General features: G+C 43.4%; 2 protein-coding genes across 7 annotated transcripts in view; both read left to right on the forward strand.

The window, feature by feature from the left end:
* Positions 1 to 6,552, forward strand: part of PTPRR (protein tyrosine phosphatase receptor type R) — a 145,534-nt gene extending 138,982 nt beyond the window's left edge. For all 5 annotated transcript variants that reach the window (XM_051639420.1, XM_051639393.1, XM_051639382.1 and 2 more), the window contains one exon: positions 5,330 to 6,552. In XM_051639420.1, the coding sequence (XP_051495380.1) occupies positions 5,330 to 5,423 (94 nt within the window). In that variant the 3' untranslated portion in view covers positions 5,424 to 6,552. The remainder of the gene's footprint in view (positions 1 to 5,329) is intronic.
* Positions 6,553 to 7,280: 728 nt separating this feature from the next.
* PTPRB (protein tyrosine phosphatase receptor type B) overlaps positions 7,281 to 23,960 on the forward strand; it is a 63,048-nt gene continuing 46,368 nt past the window's right edge. Inside the window, exons 1-4 of one of the 2 annotated variants that reach the window (XM_051614801.1) lie at positions 7,281 to 7,351; positions 8,617 to 9,009; positions 16,103 to 16,338; positions 21,638 to 21,914. In XM_051614801.1, coding sequence (XP_051470761.1) covers positions 7,297 to 7,351; positions 8,617 to 9,009; positions 16,103 to 16,338; positions 21,638 to 21,914 — 961 coding nt within the window. In that variant the 5' untranslated portion in view covers positions 7,281 to 7,296. Of the gene's footprint in view, positions 7,352 to 8,616; positions 9,010 to 16,102; positions 16,339 to 21,204; positions 21,471 to 21,637; positions 21,915 to 23,960 lie in introns of those variants that run through there. The other variant, XM_051614810.1, reaches the window with a different exon arrangement.

A 23,960-nucleotide genomic window follows, 5' to 3' on the forward strand; every position in this document is an offset into this window, starting at 1 on the left:
GGCTGTATTGCAGAATGGATCTCACTCACCTGGCAGTCAGTTTATAGTAAGGATTGCTAAGGCAGAGCTTAGCAGCCCCTAAAACTAATGTAGTGACTGCCAGCCCAACCAGACTGCAGGTTCATACAGCAGATGAGTATCACTGTTACATGGACAAAGCTCCATGACACCAGCTTTCCCTGATGACCCAGTCCTGATATGGTGCTCATTGGTTGGTGATGTGTGAGCATGGCCTGAAGCTGGCAAAATGAACTTAACATCCCACTAGACATGGCTGCAAGAGCTGGCTCTGGCCATAGCAGTGTTGCACTTCAGTTACTGGCGTGGCCAACATTAGCAATGGGGTACAACCAGGAGTAAGGCAGGGACAGAGATGAAGCTATCTTTCTCATTATGCCACCCAGCAGCTGAGCTCCAGCTTACTCTTTGTACATCAGATTGCCCTCACAAAACAGGAAAAAAAGAGAGTTCATCAGAAAATAACAGTTTTATCTGCCCAGCTAACAGCCAGAAGCCTGCCCAAGAGGCACAATGAAGTTTTCAGTCTCTGATACCTCATCTGCACTAGAACCCCAGGCAGGCTTGTTCATGCTCAGAGCTGTACCATCCAGATGCAGACCTACTGATAGAAGAACTACATGTGGGGATATCCACTTGCATGTCAACATTTTATCACAGAGATCTATGGCAGCATGTCTACCAAAGGGAATCCAGCAATAGAAGAAAAGAGCTGCTTTTAGGGTGACAGAGCACAGGAACAGGCTGCCCAGGGAGGCTGTGGAGTCTCCATCTCTGGAGATATTCAAAACATGCCTGGATACAGTCCTGTGTAAAGTGCTCTAGGTTATCCTACTTCAGCGGCAGAGTTGGATTAGATGGTCTCATAGAGGTCCCATCCAACTCCAGCAATTCTGTGATTCTGTGACTCTCAGTGATGCTGTAGTGATTTACCAAAACATTCCCCCTGCCCAGCACACTCACTGGGAACCAAACAAGCATCCAGACAAATTGCAGATTGTGGCAAAAGAGTTATGCTCAAAAGTAGTTTAATATCTGCCTATCTAGCCCCTCTGGAAACAGAGTTTAAAATAGAGCTCCAACAGGGAACGAGACAGGAGAGACCTGTTCACAGGTACAGAATGTACAGATGTCACTTTCTTCTTATCTGTGCAGTGTAAGATAAAGGGTGAATGGATCTGACAGTAATTGTCTGTGCTGAGCTAACATGAGGAAATGGACCACCCAGTCAAAATCTTGATCCAGGATGGAGATACAGCCATGCTCAGTGTGGATTCATAGAAAGACAGACACACAGCTCTGCTCAGCTTACTTTTTTTTCCCAGCTCATTTTTTATGTTTTCCAACAGAAACAGGAAATGTTTGATGTGAGGCATCTTCAAGACTTACTGTGATATTGAGAAACTTTGCACATTCTTAACCTTAAAGGCACATTCTTGGAATGACGTCTGATAACTTTGCTCTTGGCTTCTCAGACAGGATGAAAAGAGTTTCCAGTGTGCGTCAATTCATTGTTTAAGTGTTTTGACTAATCACTTCAGGTTAAAAAAAAATAATTCCCAAACCCTGCATCACATAAATTGTGGAGCAGACTGCATCCAGCTGCATTTGCAGCAAGACGGAGGGCAGGGTAGAGAGGGTCCTAGAGCTGGCCACAGTTCCTGAGCCCTCAGGACACTAGGTGCTCTTTTTTCTGAGCACCACCCCAGAGTGTCCCAAAGAAGCTCAGAGCCCAGCACCTCACAGAGGCACTGGCAGAGGACAAAGGCTAAGCACCCGGAGGTGCCATAGCTGTGGGTACATCCCTTCTGGGCACTGGGCATGTGGGAATGGAAACCTCCCTCTTTGAGCAGATTTCCTCCTGAAGTGCTCTTCCACACAGCCTTTTGCACAAACTGATGTTGTAGGGTCACAGATAATTCCTTGCTATTAAACATGAGCCTTGCACAAGAAAAAAAGGGAGAAGGACTTGGAAATTATTGGTTGACATGAACTGACAATATGCACTCCCAGCCCAGAAAGTCAACCATATCCTGGCCTGCATAAGAAGAAGGATGGCCAGCATGTCAAAGGAGGTAATTCTCCACCTCTACTCCTTTCTCATGAGAACCCACCAGATGTACTGTGTCCAGTTCTGGAGACCCAAACACAAGAAGGACATGGAGGTGTTTGGGCGAGTCCAAAGGAGGACCAATAAAGCTGAGCAGAGAGCTGGAGCACCTCTCCTATGGAAACAGGCTGAGAGAGCTGGGGTTGTTCAGCCTGGAGAAGAGAAGGATCTGGGACAGCATTTTGCAGCCTTTTAATATATAAAGGGAACCTTAAAAAAAAGACACAGCATTTTTACTGAGGCCTTTGGTGATAGGATGAGGGGTAATGGTTTTAAACTAAAAGAAACAGAGATTTAGATTAGATATAAGGAAGAAATTCTTTACTGTGAGGGTGGTTAAAGTAACCTTATATCCTTTTCTTAATCATCCTCAGAGAAAAGGCAATTGAAGACCAATATGTAGTAAGACAATTGTCATGGGATACTAAAGCACCTTCTGATCTATTTACTGTGCCTAGCCCTGTAATGAATTTGCCTTAATTTTCCTGAAATTCTATCCATAGAAAGGCCTGTAGATCCATTTCAAGGGTCTCACTGTGTCAGTTCTCTCACCAACTCTTGGAAGCCCTGCTGAGAAATCAACAGCACGTAGCAATAGGACAAGGGGTAAGGGCTTTGTACCGGAAGAGAGGACATTTAGGTTAGACATTAGGAATCAATTCTGTAGTGTGAGGGTGGTGAGACACTGACACAGGTTGCCCAGAGAAGTTGTGGATGCCCCCTCCCTGGAAGTATTCAAGGCCAGGCTGGATGGGGCTTTGAGCAACCTGGTCCAAGTGGGACATGTCTCTGCCCATGCAGGGGGGTTGGAACTAGATGATCTTTCAGGTCCCTTCCAACCCAAACCATTCAGTGATGTTATGGCTCTCTGAATCCTGTGTATAATGGCACTGACAAGACCAAGTTGTCTGAACCACTATATAAGACTCAGGTGCCCCTAAGCTGACAGGGATGTGCACTTGTTTGCCCATACAGGGTTCCGAAGCACCATAACATCTTGGTTAGGCTTCCTAGCACAGGGTAAGTGTGGTAGTGCTGGGCTCAGCCCCAGCCAGGCTTATACATGCCTTGTTAGGGATTTCCTATGTTACTTCAGCACTGAAGAGGAAGGAGCAAGGATCAACCCCACAAGCAGCCTAGTGCAGCCAAACTTGTTTTAACCTGTCCTTCCTGCCAAGTCCTTCTCTCTAAATATGTTCCCTTCCTCCATCCCTTCCACACAGCGGATCTAACCTGGGAAACATACTCCCTTAGAGCACATCTTGGGGGAACATTGATGGGGGAGAGAAGCTGGCTGGGAAGGGGTTGCGTGGGCAAGGCAGGACGCAGCAGTGAGGAGGAAGGAAGGAGGCTAAGCAGCGCAGAAGATGAGAGCAAAGCCCTCCCATCACCTTTAGACTCTTGCTGGATCTCCAGGCAGGGGCCAGGCACAGAGGAGGGCAGCTGAAAGCAGCAGGCAGCCAAGAGTTATGAATGTGTGGGTGTCTTTGTTGGCAAAGCTAAGAGGCTGCTGTATTTTGCACCGGATGGGACCATGTAAGGGCTTGTGATTTAATTCCTAGGAATAACATATCACAGTAGACACGCAGCTCACTAAAAGGTGTGTTACAGTTGCCTGAGCTCACTGGAGGAGCAGAGACAGCTGGTTGCTTGCTTAAAGAAGTAGGTATTATTCTAATTTTGTTTTTCCTGCTACAGCATTTAATCATCCAGTACTACTGAGGGGAAAAAAAGGACCTTATGGTTGCAGACAATGTTCTAAATGTTCTAACGTACTAAAGGACAATACTTGTTGAAGCGTTTTAACATTTTTCATATAGCTTTGTGTATCAGTAGGCCCTTTTGTTGCTAGGATGTCTGAAGGGATGTCAGATCTCTTGCAAGATGCCTGGCTTCAACATTGCTCTGGATCCACATCCCTCATGAATGTAATTGTTTCAATGAACATCTAACTGAAGCCAAATCCAATATACAACTTAATGTCTTCCTTCGCACTACGGCCATTTACTCTTTAATCCCCCAAAAGGTAACTAGCTGCTTCAGAGTACACTGAGGATGAACTGGGGGGCTTGGTTCTAGAAGCTGAGTAGGTAGCTTTGAATACCCTGGCAGATGAGGTAATCAAAGTAGAAGTAAGTAAACTTGAGGCTTAACTTCATGGGAAGTGAGACCTGGAAGACCTTAGTACTGTCTGAAAGAGGCTCATTTTAATTTCAGAGCCGAATGGTACCACTCTTAGTAAATACCAAACCTACCTCCTATAGGATATGATCCACCACAATGCAATTGGCATTGGAGGTGGCGAACTTGATCCTCATACATAGACCTCAAAAAGGGATTGTTATCAGGTGAAATGTATGAAATGTAGTCATGTAATACAAGCTGGCTCTAACTAGTCCTTTTTATGGTCAAGTTAAACTCTTTTGTATTGTTGGTGCTGAAATGAGTCATGGCTGTAAAATTTCTTAGGTGGCTGCTGTTCAGACAGGATGCATTGTAGGCGTTAGAAGGAGGACAGGAAGAGCTGTTCTCTGCACAGGCGATCTGAGGGTCACCAAAGGTTACATTTTTAGTAAAGGACAAAAATGAAATGACAGATTCTGAATACTCCCTTGCACCATCGGAAGTAAAACTGCATCCATGTATCTGGCCTTCCTTGCCCAAGGGACTTAGCAAATTTATCTATGAGAGTGTTGAAACTGAAACATAGGTTTTGACAATGTAGATGCCAAATATTTTCCTCTCTAGTTCTTACCCTGACAGAACTGGGAATGGTGGTTCATGCTGGGCATGTGCTGGATGGCATAAGTTATTAAAAAAGTAATTCTGCTCAGGCACTTACTCCCACTTACTGAAGCAAATTCTAAGTAAAATGAGAAAAGGCCTTGCATTATCTGCTGGTTGTGGGGTTGGAAGGGGATGGAAGTTGTTAGATTCTTAAGAAATAGATTAGACATTAGGAAGAAATTCTTCAGTGTGAGGGTGGTGAGACACTGGAACAGGTTGCCTAGGGAGGTTATGGATGCCCCATCCCTAACAGTGTTCAAAGTCAAGTTGGATGGGGCTTTGAATAACCAGATCTAGGGGCAGGTGTCCCTGCCTGTGCAGAGGGGTTGGAACTAGATGGTCTTTAAGGTCCTTTCCAACCCAAACCATTCTGTGATTCTATGATTCTATGATTCTGATGTGTTTTCTTTTCAGGGGTGGAATGGTTCAGACCAGTGAACAGTATGAATTTGTGCACCATGCACTGAGTCTGTATGAAAGCAGACTTTCTGAAGAAGCTGTCCAGTGAGGCCAAGGGAAGTGAAACTGAATGTCAGTCTCTTGAGGTAATTTGTTTCATTACCTACCAGCAGCTTCTTCGAGGAGTTTACTGCAGTGTGAAGAGCAGCTTTGAGGCCAACTTCTGAAAGGATTGTGGAGGGTTTGGTAAAAGTATAGAGATTGCTGGACCCTTACTGTATATGAATGTATTGTGAGCTTCCCAAAAATGATTTATAAAGAAGGTACGATACTGAAACTGCACATGGATTTCACGTATATATCTAAAGGTGGGTTTAATTCTGTAACACTGGTATCTGCCATATGGAATGTATGTATGTGTTACTGCTGCAGTTGAATGGACATTGGAACTTCCACAGAAGAAATGTTTATCAAGTGTACAAATGCTTTAACGTTTGCAAAATGTCTTGTGAATGGACTGTCAACTGTACTGTAAAGTGCTATTATTGATTATGTGGTGAGCTTGTTTCTTGGCCACATAATATTCTTGCTGCTAAAATTGCAAGTGTTCAATTATGGATTAAAAAAAGAAGATAAGAAAATAAAAAAATTAAAAGTATTGTTTTTGAAAATATTCAAAAGCAGTTAATATTTTATATGGAAATGTATGTTCTTCATACTACTAACTATTAAATGTGTATTTACGATAGGTCTTGCAGAGCAGTTGCAGAGCACAATGTCTGTTATTCAGTGTGTATATATTTACCCTATACTGTTGATTGTCCTAGAACTTGCTTCTGCTACAGACCTGAATCCAGTGCATTTGTAAATTGTGTATGTCATTTTACTTTTAAAAGAAACTTTGTAGCATATCCTAAATGGTAAGGATTTTAAATATTTGTCTGTCTTTTATTAATATGGGATTTTTTGCTTATGTTGTTTATCTGCTCTATCTCTTTCAGTAAGAGATAGATGACTTTAGTGATATGAATAGTTCCATGACAGGTTATACACGAAAGAAAATGCTGCTATGACTGTTTCCTTTACTGTTCAGTAAGAGTTTGTTTTTTAAGAGAAATGCGAAGTTGGCATTATGACTTACAGCACTGGGAGGTCTGTTTACAGGGTATAATGAGTTTTTAATGCAGCAATGTTGACTTTGCTTCATACTGCTAATAAATTACACTTGATATAAAATATTTACTGAAGTCTGTGTTCTTGCCTAGAGTAGTTAAGGCACCACACATTCTCGTAGCCCCATAAACAGGGATAGCCCAGTACAATTTGATTAGACTTCACCATGGCTTCAGATCACCGGAGAGCCAATCCAGAGGACATGGGCAATCTCCCACTGACATGGAGCAAGGTGGATCACCTGATGGGAAGGCAAAACCAGCAGCACTTGATCCCTCAGGGGGAGTTTGTAGAAGACCCAGAATACTTCAGAGCTTTGCCTCCTCCTCTTCCACTTCTCCTCCCCCCTCTCCACTTGGCTTTTAGAACTTGTGGGGTTAGAAGTATCAATATCAAGATTTTGTTTGATTTTGTGTAGTTACCAAAACATGTGTTTGTTCCCTGTGTAATATAGTATATATTTATTCAGGACTATCCAGATCACCTGCAGACTTTTAATATTTCACAGGCAACAAATTACATGAAAGTATAGTCCCTTTTCTTTATCCAACATCATCTCTTTTAATTTCCTGGGTGTTTGAAAACCTCTCTCTCTTTTGCTTGTATTTTTCCAAAATAAAGCAACTATAAACTCTGAAAATCATATGAAAGGACAAAGTGGTGTAAAACTCCCCAAAACAATTGAATAGAAGGAAGTGCTCGTCACTGACTTTTTCCCCCTGTGAAGGCACATTTCCTTCCTAGCCTTCGCTTCACTTATCTGAGGTGGTTTTTTTTTAAGAGAAGCGTGGGGAGTTGCTAGAGGGAAAATGGATTCTTTATTTCACGTCCTGGTTTCTACCTGTCTTGCCTTGACATTCTCAGGTAAGTGTCTTTCCCCATTTCCCCTCCACCGTGTTGCTCTTTCTGCCACTGAGCAGAGCCCTCTGGGGCAGCTGGCAGCTTATAAAAACCGAGTCACTTCATCGCTTGGGTTCATACAAGAGGAATGGGGGGCAGGGCCAATGTAGCCCGTTCTGTTTAGATTTCTTTCCAAAGGAAAATAAACTGTCTCTTTCTATGCTGGAGATGCTCCTTTTTTAAAAGAAGATCTCATGCTAGATAATCCAGGAGCTGAGCTTTGGGATAAGCTCTTTGAAAGGGGAGAGTCCTATTTTTTATTCCTTCTTTGTGAAAGTTCCAGAGCCACGAGCTTTCTGTGAACATAGAAAATACCCAAGGCTGTAAAAACAGGGGGATGATAAACCTCAACCAAGTGAAATAAATACACATATTTGGTTTAGCACTTTGTAACTAGTGAGCCTGCAATATTTGAGTAACCAAGAATATAAAAAGAGAAAAACTTAAACAAGATGTTGCAGGGAGGCTGTGTTTGAAATATCCAGTTCCGTGTTCTGTAACAAATACGGATTTTGCCTTGATAACTTTGGGGGAGTTAATGAATGCATTGTAGTTCTCTTCATTTGAGTGCTTGGTGTTGATGTCTAAGTCTGGTGACACGAAGACCTAATCTAACATGAATTAGCATGGTGACAAAAACTAACAGCTAGAGACTCTGGAGTAAATCCAGTAAAAGAGATGTACTTCCTATCTGTAAAGAGCCTCCACTCCTGTAACAGCACAGGCACTGAGGAGCACATGGGTTTGGGAATATCCCCTTGCATGTTTTCTACAGAAACACTGTGAATTTTACTAAAAAATTTCCAGGCATTAACTTATATTGTAAAAAGACTGTCATACAATGGAATGAAGACTGAGAGCTTGTGTAGATCTCTGTCTGATTTCAAGCAAGGGAAGTGGGGTATTTAAAACTGGTATTTAAAGATAATAGTTCTGGGATTTCTGTTATGTTCATTTTATTTTTTTTTTTCATTTTTATATATCATGAAAGTTAAGGTGAACTTTCCCACAATAGCTTGCTTTTTGCATTCTCACTATTTACATTACCAACACTTGCATCATGTGGGTTGTATGTCTGAGGTTCCACTAAAATAGGTTCAACACATGTAAATATATAGAAAGTGGGAAGAGACACTTATTTGCTGCTGTATTTTAAATCTTCAGGAATTGCTTTCTGTTAAGTAACCTTATGTAACCTATCGCATTTTTCTGGAATTTTCCTCTTCCAGAAGGGTTTCTGATTATCCATGTCCAGAAACAGCAGTGTCTTTCAGAAAAGAGAGGAGTCATTATGGAAAAGTGCAATATGACCAACCTCAACCAGCAGTGGCAGTGGACAGCAAATGACAGGCTCCTTCACGTGAAGTCTGCCCAGTGCCTGAGCATCTCTACACGCTCTGCCCTGTCATCTCGCAGCATTGTTGCTGATTGTCCCCAGGCAGTCAGGTGGACGTGCCACGAGGAAGATGGGCTCCTGAAGGTGGCCAACAGCTCTCTCTTTCTCACAAAGCAAGGTCAGAAGGTAATGGCCAAGCAGAGTAAGAAATACCTTCATACATGGATGCAGCTAGAAGCCAGCGAGACGGGAAAACCTGTTTATGTAAATCTGTGCTCAAAGCAAGGTGAGCTACTCCTTCAAGGAACCATCCTGGAAGTTTTGGTAACAGAAATGTCTCTTTTATGCTAACTCAGATGTTTAAAATTTAGGTATTTTATTGATACAGAAAAATGTTTTTCATAGTTAAAAAGAGTTTACAGAATCATAAAAAAGAACAGCTGTCTTTCTCACAACTGATGGGGGTTTTAAGCCATTTTATATTTTCAGGATGTCTCCCCTTTACTCTCAAGCTTTGGATCAAAGTGCTTATGTGTAAGTTTAGCTCACTATTCTTGTGTCATTTCCTTTTTCACTTTTAAACAGAATTATGGGTACTAATTCCTAATACTTTTTAAAATTACGGATATATAAAAGTCCTTCTCCTCACTATTCATTTTACCATACAGATCCAGATCCAATCTGTCATGAGTAAAAAGACACGAAAATCAAACACATGCACAATTACTTCGCTTATTAACTCAAATGCATGATTAGAACTGACATACAGCTTATGCATTCACATGTTTACACAGTGTCACTTTGCCCTTAGATGCAGTATGTATGTAAGAGCAATCAAAATCCTGAAAATAATGAAATGAATCAAAAAATCTCAGAAATTCTTGTAATTGCACTTTGAGATGCATGGTTCTGTGCACATACTGACAGATGTGTTGGTACACCTCTGTGGTTGTATGTTTCCATATCCATAGCAAAAGGGAAGGTAGAACATTTTGAATACTGCTTCATAACACTTTCCTTGATGTCCTGTTGTCAACCCTTCCTTACAATCCTGTTGACAGTCTTCTTGTGCACTATTAAGCAGTTCTTTGTGGTAAATGAGAACAACCTGCAGAGTCAAGCTTTCTATTGGGGAACACGCAACTTATTCTTGTCTTTCCAGGATTTAAAAAAATGTTTCATGACCCACTATTTTTGCATATGGCCAAGTTTTCAGAATGTTTAAAACAAATCCTTGTTCTTTCTAAACCCCCATTCATTGTAAGGCAGGGTATCATTTTTTTCAGCAAATTAGCACATGCAGAGCTCTGCTCTTAGCAGCAGGACTAATCAAATAAATGGAGGTCTGAAAAGACAGTTTGCAGAATCAGGGAATAGAAAATGGACTAAGGTATCATTCCAGCCCTATTTTAGGGATTAAAAGGGCAAAATCTTTTGAAGTCCTGTTTATACGGTGAGTAGAGTTTGCTTATTCAAAGACAACATGAAAAGTTAAGATGAGGTATGCAGGCAGTGTTGTATTCCTTAGAAGACTGGATGAAGTGTGGCCTAACAGTCAAAGTAACTTTACATCCTTTTCTCAATCATCCTCAGAGAAAAAGCAATTGAAGACCAATATGTAGTAAGACAATTGTCATGGGGTATTATATTTACTGTGCCTAGCCCTTTAATGAATCTACCTTGATTTTCCTGAAAATCTATCCATAGAAAAGCCTGTAGATCCACTTCAAGGGTCTCACTGATTCTACAATTATGATCTTCAATACCTAACTAAGAATTCCAGGTATATAAGAAACTCATAAAAAGTTGAAGTAGTGCAAAGAGATTCATTTTTCAAATAATAATTTTTATTGTTGTACTTGTTGTACTTGTACTACAAGAACAAAATGTAATGCCTGCAGTGCTGGTCTTGACATCCATATGCATGTCAAAATTATCAATGTTGAATATGTAAAATTAGTCTTCCAAGAACATCTGTCTACTTTCAGTGAAAGCAGCAGTGGATCAGCCTAAAATAACATATTCAGTCTATATTTAGCTAAAATAATGAAAACTAAGTCTTTGGAGCTGAAATTACTAAGTTTTTCTACTCCTGACTAACACCATATTTTGATAGAATGTATCCTTTGTTTTTGTAGTACTCATAAAAATAGTTTTATTCTGGCAAAGGAGTAACTCAGTGAATTGCATCCCAAACATCTTATCAGCCCAGATATAGTACAAGCTCCAAACCCAACAACTGCAACTACCTTTTATTCTGGACCTAACTCAAATGCCAACCATGATTTTTCTGAGCCTGGGGAAAGTCTGAGCTTAGATTTGGATTTCAAATCAGCCATCTGAGATGTGCTTGGATATACATTTTTCCTACAATCCTGACCTAAATGACTCTCTGTGGAAATCAGGATCAGTTTATGTATGTATGTCATCCCTGTTCAGTCAGAGATCACTTTAAATCTAACAGCAGACAGTCCTTCTCACACAAACCCATGGCTGAATCTGGCCTCTGGCTGAAACAGCTGACATGAAGAAAGGGCCACAAGGTATCGATCTCCCTTGAGATGGCAAGACATCAGAGTTTATCAAGTTCATGAGGAGATTTTGGGCAGAGAGAGGAACAGTCTCTATACTGCTAAGGCCTTCTTTTCACTAGCTGGCTTTTGGGGTCAGAGCTTCTCTAAGCCCAGGGTGCAGGAGAGGAACAGGAATAGGAGCAGGGAGAAGAGCAATGTACGGGAGGTGAAGGGGTAGAAGGCAGTATGACTAAAAAGAGCAAACTTGTTGCATGCAAGTAACAATTGCAAAACAAACCCTGTCTCCTCTTGTGTGGGAAAGCAGCCAGAGCACCACAAATGCTGGTATCACTTCTCAGTTCTGTAAGGTGTTCTGACAAGCTTCTTTTGTTCTGGGTGGGTTAGTTTCAATAGAATACTGAATTGGAGAACAGAGGCAATGCTATGTGGCACCTCAAATATTACAAAGCCTCAAACAAGCCTCAAAACCACTGCAGACGAAAAATTGTTCACTTCAACAGGGAGACACAAGTCCAAACTGTTTGCTGCAGTTGTTCACTGAGGTCTAGATGCTGTCATTACACCTGTAGAGCAGTCTGCATGCAGAAGGTGACATGAACTGGTTTGTAGTGTGATGCTCCGTACTGTGTTTCTCTTCTACCATAGCATACATAGTCAAGACATCTCCTGAAGGAATTGTAGCTGCAAAACCCTCGAACTTTGGATATTGAGACAAAGCCCCATTAGAAGAGGTAGCTGCTTTTGTGGGGGAGAAGGGTTTTATTACTTACTGTTATGGGCTAAGCAGTTAAGAACCATAGTGGGATCTACAAAGAAAAGTATGGGAGTCTGTGTACAAGCTGAAGTGAGTTTCAGCTTCTAAGTGTCTGAAGAAAGGGCTTATTTCTGTTGTCTCAACATAGGTGCTTTTTGCTATTTGAGATGCTTCAGGATATCCCACCTGACCTCTCACTGCCTACTCAGAAAGACATAGCTCTCCCATAAGTGCTATGAGAGCCCTGAGCAGATGCCTCACATGCCCTAGGGCAGTTCAGATTGCACTAGGCAACTCTGTTTAGGCAAGTGAACCGAGTCCTAGGTGTCTACATATAATAGTTATCTTTCTGAGCTCTTTTCAGTTGAGAGGTAATCCATGGAGTTAATGGAGTCTAGATACCTTTCAGTGGCAAAAAATCCACTTCAGCATGAGCTGGGGCTACCCAGAGTGTCAGAAATAGGGCTGATAGAGCTATGGTATTATCACCATAGTTACATGGGATGTCCTGCCACCACTGATGCTGAAAGAGCCTTTAAGTGGCTACTTCAACACTTCAAAAACAAGTAAGTAAAAGAGCTGCTCAGGAATAGACTGGATTTGGAGACATTTGACCTCTCTGGCGTGAGATACAAACATTGCTAACTTCTACAACCATTTCAGACAAAAAATGTAAAAAAATATCAAGTACCATAGATTTTGCAGTTTTTAAAAGGTCTACATTGAATTGGAAAAAAAAGACGCCTGGTGGATTTTGTTCTTTTGTCACACTCCTACATACATCAGAAATCTGAAGTATGTTTTTTAAATGAAGTCTTTATTTTTGCAGTCTATTTACAAGTAGTTAGACTTAGTTAGACTAAAATGTAATTCATTTTGTCCTGCACATACAGAGAACTTTAAAACAAGCCCTTCTAGTTTCAAGTCCTGCTGTTAGCAAGTGAGTTGCAGTCTTACAGAGTAGTTTTGCATATACAATAGGTATGTGATTCAGTTATGTTTCACTAGGAGTTCAGCCTTAGTTTTCTGAAACTGTGCTTTAATAGGTTAGGCAGATTGGTATGACACAAGCTATTTCAGACAACTGCACCACGCCAGCTCGTCTGAGTCTGAAGACACCACTGTAGAGTTCTCAGTACTCGATCACTAATCAGCACTCTTGCTCACCATCCATGCAAAACGTATGGATTTCCTTTCCTTGTAAGGGGCCTGCTGCTGTGCAGATGGATGCAGTCTGCAGTACACCCCATGGATGAAATATGCACTTAGTCAGAATGTCATCATTTCTCCTGGGTGTGCTACTGGTGATTACAATGGTATGTTCACACACTGTATATCATTCAGCCACTAGTGATCAGTGTCAGTCCTCAGTTCTGCGGTTCTGCTCCTATGAACAGTTTTATGACTGATTTCCAAAGAGAGCGCTAGAACAATGCTAAACACTTCTGAAAAATCCCACTGTTGAGATTTCTGTCTACTTTACTGATGTCCAGGAGGGAGGTGAGTTTTTTTCTGGTATAAAAATTTGGAACTGAAGTTGTGTACAAAGCTGTTTGCTTGGGACTTAAAACATGCAGGTCTCTTTCATAAGTGCCTACCATTGAAGAAGGGCTATGAAGGTCCATTTCCATCCATAGGTTACAGGAGAAAGACTGTTGTCAGGCTTTGCTGGGAAAGATCCTTTAGCTGGGGAAACCCAGGGTAACCCTGAACTTACCAAGAGGAGCTGGGTTGTGCAGTGACCAGGTGCTTGTTCATGGTGTCTCCTCAGGCTGGTGGAACATTTTTGCAGACCTAGGGTTTCACTTCTAGGAGGGTCGAGCTCTGTCACCAGTTTCTGCAGCAGGAATGCTGGTAGGAATGCTGGTTATGTCCTGGCTACTGAGTCCCATGAATGTCACTGGCAGCACCAGCTTCCCTTTTATGGGGCAGCAACTTTCCTAAAGCACAACTGTAGTGGAACACACTCGTCTTACAGTTGGAATTGCTGGTATTTGTAAGTAAAAATAAGATATTTTTTAATGTTTTTTTTAAGCTGGGTGTGTAACTCTATATTTAGTAACCAAATTTAGTGGCCTTTTTTCCTAAGTGGCTGCTGGTCACTCAGATGTACTTTTTTTTAAGCTGTCTTTCTATCAGTAAATTCTACTCCCTGCTGAACTTGGACATAGCTGAGAGGCACCAAGCAAGCAGGCCCAGTTCTTTCCACGTCCTTGGGGTAGATTTTCTAGTTGCCTGTCACAGACTTTCAGAGACCCCTGACTAATAGGAGGTCACCAGGAACAATGACTGACATGGAATTTAGACTAAGTCTGGACTTGTGTCAGCTAATGGGTGTCCTTCAGCAACTGATGACACCGTGAGCACAGGGCTGCCCCTGCCAGACTCTTCCCTGTCCATTTGGTGGGAGCCATGAAGGTCTGTGATGTAGGACCTGAGCAGACTCTGCACCACAGGTACTCTGCACGGGATTCTAGGAATGCAGCAGCATAAGGATGGTCGTGCAATGTTGGACAAGACTTGAGGGTTTGATGAAACCCTTTGCATGGGTATAAGAGACACAAGAATTAGATCTGTACTGTTGTTTTCAGTGCCTCAGTTTTGAAAAAAATATATAATCAACATCTTTTGTAATTGAATGAAGACTTTTTATTCCCAGAGAAGCACAGATAGGTAAAAGGAGGGGAAACAGATAAATTAATCTGGATATCAACCCATTCCAGCAAAAGAATAATTTTAAAGAGGATCCAAAGCCAAGTACCAGGTGAATGCACTGTACTGTCAAGCACAGGAAACACTGAATAAAAATGTCTCTTACAGGAGCTTACAATCTCACTTTGATTTCTGAATGCAAATGAGAGTACTGCAAGTTCCTTTGTAAAAAGATGTTAACATATATATTCACACATATACAAACAAAATCCATTGTGTTGACTTCACGAAAGCTTACCCACTGATCCTTTGGGTAAGAGGTAATCACACACTGGCCTGCTAAGATATTATAATTGCACATCGAGTAATTACATTTGGAAGCTTCTGCTGCAATTTAACCCAGTCATTACTTTTTTTTTTAAGAGGGTTTGTGAGCTAAAATTCTTATAAATGGCAACCAGCCCAGTGGCTCAGCAGCAAAACAAGGTTCTGTCATGCTGGAGACCCCAGTTCAAGGACAGACAAAGTGCTTTGGGCTTTGGGCCAATGCACACTAGCTGTGCTCTAGCAATGGCAGAGCAGCTTTTTGTGAGCAGAAGGGGCCAGTCAGTAATTCCAATCACTTAGCTGAAATGTGATGCTACCAGATGTAGAGGCCACTACAGCTTGAACCCTGCCCTCACAGCCACAAAGAAAGGATATTAAATACATACCAATGGGGAGGAAGAGCCATGAAAATGTGGAGGAAAAATGTGTAATAAAATCTTTCCTGCGCTTTAATTGCAACTTTGGCGTTCTCTGAAGGGTACGTGACTAAAAAAGCAAGTCCAGTATTATATTTGCAGACATTTCAGTTAACCAATATGATTGTTAGCTGAACCTTGGGAAGAGAGCAGTCAGGGGTTAGCATGGTTTCTACATGGGACTGATTTTAAAATGCAAGAGGAATGTCCTATATGGACACAAGGAACTTTTCTTGAACAAGTATCTTGAACAAAAAAATTGTCTTGAAACAAAGCCATCTTTTCAACTTAGACCATTAAAAGGCACATGAGAATCTGGCCCATGTACTTAAAAGGGGACCATATAAAGCTGAAACTGCACTGTTTGGTAGACTCAAGCAAGTGAAAAAGCTGTGAGTGAAGATATGTTGCTGTTAATGGCAAAGTACAACCTTTATCTTCACTTCAGAATCACTGATGGACTCTTTAAAATGAATGGTATGAATGTTCAGGGAAATTATTTTTTTTCTGCCTTTGTTTTGCACAGACTTTGGTATTGATGGAAAATATACGTTTGTACTGAAAAAAAAATAGAACTGACAGGTGCACTTAAAATAAGAAGTCATATCAGCCACACTTATTGGCATCTAAAAAAATTTATTTATAAAATTGTTTATAAAAATGCTGATTTTAATCACTTTCCTTTGTTTTTCTTAGATCTCCAAGATGCAGACACTTCCGTTTGGAGTACTAGAACTACACCCTCCCCTCGAAACGCTGTTACCTCTAGACCTGAAAATCTGCTGAAGAGTAGCACAGAGATGTTCATCAGAAACGTGACTGGACACTTTGGTAAAAATCTCATTGAAAACCTCTACTTTGACTTGAAATCTGCGGTAACAGAGAAAGCCTGGATTCCAACAACTACTCAATACTCTAGCACTACAGAAGAGGTAAGGCAGAAGAATTATTGATTGATTTTTATTAAGCCTGCTCCACTCTGTGGAGCCTGATAGCTATTACAGGTGGATGTTTCATGGACTAAAAAAAAACCAACAAAAAACAGCCACAGGACTCAGCTTTGTTCTTTATTTTGATGGGATCCTTTGTTCATGCTGATAGTGCTCTTTGCTAGAAGCACAGCTGCAGAAAAAATCTGCCTCTCCTGTACAGCACAATCCTGGTGTGCACAATGCTTTGGGAAAACCTTTAAGCTCAAGGGAAATGCTCAGGATACGTGAGGAGCAATAGAAAGCTCACGGATGTGGCAGGAGTCACAGAAGCCTGAGTATCTGCTCTCAGTGACTTAGGCTCTATCATTGGTTGGTTCCACAACATGAGGGTCTAGCTCTAATTAGGCTCTAAGGACCACAATATGTTTTTATGACGTTCTTTAGGATAATTAAGTCCTAGAACTACATACATGGTTTACAGATCAAAGTGAAATCTGAATGTTTTAACTTGCCTTACAAGGAACACTGGCCTTGACCCTGATCAGTTTATCTACTGACTGACAGGAAAAGTGGAGACAGACAGCTGCTTCTTGATCTCTGCTCTGTCCAACCTCAAGCAGCCCTGGCAGAGGAAGGGCACAGGGATGCCAGCCCCATCCATAGAAGGAACTAACAGTGGGCTGTCAGTACCTCCCACATCAGTTTCTAGTCTTCCTTTTCTGCAAGGAACAGTGAAGTAATCTGAAGCAAATCTGGATTCCCCATTGGCAAAATGCTAAAGCAGGCAGGACAGTATTGGTCACTGTATCACTATCAACATGTAGTTGTTTAGAACTGAAAATCCCTAAATTTTCTGTGGTTTCTTCTCCAGGACACCACACTGCACTCAATGTATTGGGACAGGCAAACATGTTGTTTCAGTTACCACTCTGTGTGTCAGTGTTATTGGGGATAACACTAAGACATGTGTTTTATATTTGGGAGGGCTATGGACAAAGCAATCTCTTCAATCTGGTCTGAACAACATCAGCAGAGACAGGGAGAAAGGGAAGCAGTGTCACTCAGGACTGTGTTGATCCAAATAACCAACTCAAAGGTTTATAGGCCCAGACACTGTTGCTCTAGTGCTGATGTTGCTGATGACGGCTGCTCTGCACCCTGTTCCATAGCTGATGGAGGTAGTTCTTTTAAAAAAAAATATTCTGACTTGGTGCATGCAGGCTGACCTTATTTCCCCATACCCTCTGTCCGTATGCACACAACACTGGTCTCCTCCAAATGGAAATGTCCTATATAATCTGATATTACCCAAACTGCCTCCAGCACTCCTACTAAATAATGCCACCAGTGCTAGAGAAATGGCATTGTTTGAACTGAAGCTACTGCCCCCTGCATTTCTACCCCAGTTCACCTCTGGACTCACATAATTCCCTCCGAGCAAGTTGCTTGGATCAAAGCTTTCAAACCAGAATCCTGATGATAAGCACTCTAAATATATCCATGAGGAAAAAAAAATTAAAATCATTAATGTCTGTCCCTCAAAGCCTTCATCCAGGTCTGGACATTTGGATCTAGACACACCAAGTTAGATGTACAACCTTAAAATATTTGGCCTCCACCTCTGTTTCCAAGTCTTTAGAGTGGAGTTTAAAACATTTTTGTCAAACTAGAAAGGAGATTTCAAGGATTAACCAGATTTAATGTGATACTTTGGAAACACATAGACTAAGTAAGCACTGAGTACAGTTGTTAGGAAGACAATACTTTCTGTGAACTGCATTTGCTCAGGCTAGGTCCTCTTGTTTGTAGAAGTAAAGCCTTGATGTTACTTGGCTGTGAGCATACCCATTGGGAGGGGGACAATAGTGACACTTCAATGAACAAAATGTTTGGTTTAGAACAGCCTTGGATTTCAAGTAAAACTACGGCTTGCACTTTCAAACCATGACAAAAGCTATGCAAAGCCCATTTCCTCTTGATTAGAGAGACAGAGAGAGAGGTTGATGTTAAAAAAAAAAAGTCAGGAAACCTTGGGAAAGTGTCTGAAAGGGACTTTGGAGCCTGCTATTAGAGACACATCCGGCCACTCCCAAAACTCACTTCCAGTTCTTTTTTTTTTTTTCTTTTTTTAATTAGTTTCTTGGCTTGCCATACAGATCGGTAAGTGTTAAAAGGCTGTGTGACAGATGATTTGCTAAAAGCCCATTTATTCAATACCACTCTGGAAATAACTACCCTCATTATGTTGGCTATTCTATACAAATATATTGCCACAACTGAATGATGGACCCCTCCTGTTTTATCCCAGTGCTGGCATAGATATCTCTGTCAGACCTTACCCTTACAGCTGCTTTTGCAACATATAGAAGGAAGTCTCAAAACACTTAATTGAACAGGACTTCCCTACTAATACAAAAAGGTAGTTTTAAAGATCTTACAATAGCAAGAATAAGAGTAATAAAGTAGGAACTTCTAAAGTATGGGCACTGCTGAGAAGCAGCAACATCTCAGTTCTCCACACATTATCTTATGTTAGCTGGAAGAGACAGACAGACATTTCTAAGAGTCTTTACATTTTACTTGTGGTAGGTTCATCTTTTTTCCTGAATTTTATAATTTTGCACTATTGTTTGGTCTGGGTTTTTTTCCTTTCATATATGACATCTACTTAACTAACTTACACCTACATATCTGAATTGTATCTTCCTGCAAATGCAGACTATGGATATTTTAAAAAATCCTTACAATATGAGCTCCACTTTCCAAGAAAAGGCAGGTTGCTCCAAATATTGTAATTTTTAGAGAAGGGTTTGAAGTAAGCCAAACTTCCTGGAAAACCTTCAGATTTGCTCATGTCCAGTGCTGGAAAAACATCAGTGTTTATGCCATTAGGTCCAAAAAAGAATGATCCTCTGAAGATGAATTTGCACTGTAAAACTCACTCACCTTGAACAGATTAGAAGACACCTATGTCATTTTAGTCCCAGTTCAGGTCTAATATGCACACCTTGTGTTTTCCATCTAGCTTTTCGGGGCATGGTCCCTCCTTTTATCATAAGGACATAAAACATCTCTTCCAAGGGAGACCTTGTTCTGCAATGGGTTTGAGAATGGCATCATAACCAGCACATTTCTATCATCATTTAGGGTGATGCTCATAAAGTTATTAATCATCCTGAGCTTTGTTGATTAAAGTCCAGCACTTTCAGTGCTGTGTCCCTAGGATCTGGTGTGGAGCTCCACTGGGACAGATGAAGCTTTCCACAGGGACAGGTCCAACAAGTGCTCAGACCTTCATTTTCTGAACAGAAGAATGAGAACTAAGTTTTTTCAGACATTTGTATCTTGTTTGACAGTCTGATGCCCACAAAAATCCTATAGAAGCAGCTCCCCTAAAAGGCACACTAACATTTGTAAACCCTAGCACTTTTACTCCCTAAAATGAGGCAACAATGAAACAGAGATGGTGTTGAATATGCTTGAGGTGTTGCTTTTAACAGTTAAAATCCCATGTGCATCATACAGTACAGAAAGATGCAGAAAACTGCCATTCCCATTGAAGAACGTAGATGTCAAATTCCTCTCCCTTTATACAATCTCGAACTTAAGCCACGGCTTCTGGATTATTGTGTATTTCGGTAGCTGAATGTCCAAAGCACTTCTGGCTACGTATCTTCTCCATCCCCCTACCCCTCATACACATAGACATGAATTTTACGAGGTGAAACCTAGGCAAGAAGGAAGTGAGCATGTACGACAGGAATGGAGAGCTATGCTGCGGCTGCATCCAGTTTGGAGTTACGGACAGCTCTTTTGACGCAGTCTGCAAACAGGGAGACTTTCTTGCTTTCCGTGGTGTGTGTAATTTTAGCTTGGGAGTTATTCAGGGGATGTAGGAAGGAACTGTTTCAAGGGCACAAGTTGATGTGGAACAAAACAAAAAGCTAAGGATAACTTGGCTGACGAGAGATGGGTTACTCCTCCGCCGGTGTGCGGGGCTGAGGGCAGCAGCTCGGCGTTGGGCTCTGCTGGGAGTCTCCCTGCCACAGTGCCCTTGGTCTCAGCGCCACGGGACCTGGGAGAGGACAGAGGCCTTGGCGGTCTGTGGCTAACCTCGAAAAACATCCTATGTTCGGGATACAGGAGCTGGGAGTGGCAGTTCAGTGGTGGCTGAGTCCTAGAGGTGGGCCAGGAGATGGGGAAGGTGTGAGAGGGGTGGCAGGCATGAGAAGCAGGCAGTTGAGGCGAGGTGGCCTCAAAACGAAGCAGATCTGAGGCGAGGCAGCCACGAAGGGTGGGAGGCCTGTGGGAAAAGGGGCAGACCAGGCAAGGCAGGCATGAGGAGAGGCGGCTGCGAAGCGGGGCAGCCATGGAGCGAGGCAAGGCGGTGTCAAACGATTTTCACCTCAAGTGAGGTGCAGCTGGTGTGGGGTGGGTGTGCTGCCGCCACCGCCTGAGTGACCAAGGGGGGCCCCCACGACCCAGGAGGAGCAGGGGGAGAGAAGTCCCGGGGGAGAGCCGACACAGGGAGGAAGCAGCGAGGAAGGAAGGGTGGGAGAGGAGCCAGGAGGAAGGTGGGACCCACAAGCAACGAGGGGCAGCACCCCGGGGCCAGCCGCCCTCCGCCACCCCCGTGCCCCCGGTTCGGGGGCAGGCGGCAGGTCCCGGGTCGCCGCGCTTCGCCCCCCGCAGCGAGACGCGAGGAAATCGCCTCTTGATTGCGGAAGTCGGCGGGAAGGGCTCCGGCAGAGTCAGCCCGGGTCAGAATGGCAGCGTGGGAAGCGGCGGCCGCCTCCCCCGCCTCCTCCGCTCCTCCTCAACCGCGGGCGGGCGGCGGGCAGCCCCCCCGCACCCCACCCCGGCGGAGGAGGCGGCCGGGGCAGCCCCGAGCGCATGCAGCGAGCGGGCGGCCCGGCTCTGGGCTCGGCGGCCGCCGCGCGGAGCCCGGCGGGGAGCGGGGGGCCCCCGGGGCCCGCCGCGGGCACTTGGCTTCTTCATAGCCCCGCACCCAGCCCCGCCGCCTCCCTTCCCCCCCTTCCCCTCCCCGCGGGGGTTTTCGGGGTTAAAAACTGTCGGCGATGCTGAGCTATGGAGCGGGATTCGCCCTGTGGACGGCGCTGGCCCTGACCAAGGTGAGCGGTGCGGCGAGGGGGGGCGGTGGGGACCCGCGCAGGTCTCAGCCGGGGACGGGGACAGGCGGGCTTGCCCCGCACCAGCGCAGAACGCAGCGGGGATGGCTGGGGAGGTGAGCCCAGGGGGGCAGCGGCCGGTCCCTCAGAGCTTTCCCCTCTCTCCGCAGGCGGCGCCGGCGGAGGTGGCGGGATGCAAGGCCAACCTGACGGAGCGGAGCGTGGCCGGGCAGAGCGTCCGGCTGCGCTGGGGCGCCGCGGGCCGCGCCTGCAACTTCAGCCTGAGCGGGCGCTCGGAGGCCGGCGGGGCGGCCGGCTGCCAGCCCGCCCCCGCCGGGAACGGCTCCCACGGCTGCACCCTGCGGGACCTGGAGGCCGGGACCTGGTACCACCTCCGCATCGAGCCCCTCGGCGGCGGGGAGGCTGTCAACATCTCCGTGCAGACAGGTACGGGCGGAGGGCAGGGCAGGTGCTCGGGGAGGGACGCTGGGCTTGTCTTTCCCGTGCCCGCGCTTCGGCCGGCTGTAAGGCGAGGAGGGCGATGCGTTTGCAGTGCCGTAAACCTGCAGTGTTTGCTGAACGGACCTGTCCTGCACACCTGTATCTGTACACAGCTGCCAGAAGTAACTGCTGCCGAAAGTTAACCCAGCAGGTGTGAAAGGAAAAGGTGCTGTGGGAGACTAGGTCAGTGCTGGGAGTAGGTCTTGGTCACTCCCTGAAGCTGCCATCCAGCAGAATGCTTTAAGAAGTAGCAGCACATAAAATCCTTGTGCTCATGCAGACCTATTGGCTTCGTAGTTTCTAAGGTGACAGCTTATTTACCGTGTTAAAAGTACAGTCTGTTTCATGGCAGGTGGATCATGTTCAAGAATAACTTTCAGCCTGTTTCTGTACTTTTATTCTGTCAAGCCTTAGTCTAAAAGTCAGAAAGTAAGGCTGAAACTTCTTGCTTGTATGCTTTCCTTGATTACAGCCAGTGAGGTGTTATGATGTACAACAGTTCTGTGCACAGCAATTACAGTGTCACATTCAGGACTGGCTGTAAAAATGTTCCAGGAGCCTGCCAGAGTGCTGCCAAGGAAAGACCCCTTTCTGTGTGTGTTCTAGTGTGTGCGTGGGACCAACTCATCTGTGAATTAATGCATGACACTGAGCCCACCAGCTGCCGTGACAGAACTGGACTCTTTCTACCTGTATTAGTGGTTTTTTAAAGATTATGAAATGGAGTATTGTCCAGCCTCTTACTGGTGGTATCAGAAGACTCAAAACAGATGTCTTAAATGAGGTCCATCATTAAATGCCTCCCAATTTGCTCCTCAAGTGTTAGTTTCAGAGAGGTACTCAGCAGTATTAGTACTGAAGATTACAGCAGCCAGATGCTTAACAATTACCAGTTGCGAGATGTCCTTTACTGTCAGACTCTTCCCTTTGCTAACCATATATATGCACCAAATACCCTCCATTCATTTGCTTTGGTAACTCAAAGCAACTAGTGACAAGTCTGCTGGTGTGATAGCCACACATTAAGCACAAGTCATGCCACTTGGTAGAAATGAGCAATGGTTTCTATGCAGACAGTGGTTTAAACCTGTCATGTATCATGCCAGCTGTTTTTATTATTGACAACTTGTAATTTGAAAATTGAATAAATCAGCTGTTATCTGGATGACAGATATGAATCACCAACGTTACTGGATAGTAGAGATATATTATTGAACACTTCTGTAGAAGAAGAGAAAAAGATAATACTTTAGACCACATTTTGATTAATGCATAATCATTTAGACAGTAGCTTGTACATGTAATTTGTAGCTTTTTTATCAGTAAATAGATTTTGCAAGACTGTAAGATAGAAGTGATTGGAAGTAGATGATGACTATAGTCACACTATGTAGCTGATGTCAGAGTGTAAAGACTGATTAAAGTTTGAGTTAAAGTACTGGAAATTGGTGGACCATAGTTGAAGTGAGTTTTGGTTTTGGATATTGGATAGCAGAGATCAGTCATAAGCATGAAATAAGAACAGAGGAACTGTGGAGGTTTCTTGCAAAGACAGCTACTCTGATTGCTCTATGATTCCTTGATTTCCTTGCTTCAGTCACATCAGTTGCATTGTTTCGTAGTGTTCAAAGTAGCTCAAAAAACGGTCAATTTATTTTTTTTCTAAAGAGTATATAGGGTTTGTTATGTCTGTCAGCAACCGATGCTGTACTGTCAATACTTTACCTTTCAATGCAGAATGGGGGAGGATTATCCCTCTGTATGTTTCCACTAGGGGCAGCACTTAAAATCAGTTTTCTAAAAGCTCTCTTTCACCTGTTTCTTTGTAATTTGATGTCCATAGGCATGTGTTCCTGGAAATTATCCTGTGAATATGGAAGTATGAGCAATATTTTCAGCCACATTGTAAACAGAATTCCCAATTATTTGAATGGTAGCGGAACTGAGCTATCATGAGCCATCTAAAAATATAACGTCTGAGCGTGGTACTCA

The sequence above is a fragment of the Apus apus genome, chromosome 1, assembly GCF_020740795.1.
Source record: "Apus apus isolate bApuApu2 chromosome 1, bApuApu2.pri.cur, whole genome shotgun sequence".
NCBI classification, from domain to species: domain Eukaryota; kingdom Metazoa; phylum Chordata; class Aves; order Apodiformes; family Apodidae; genus Apus; species Apus apus.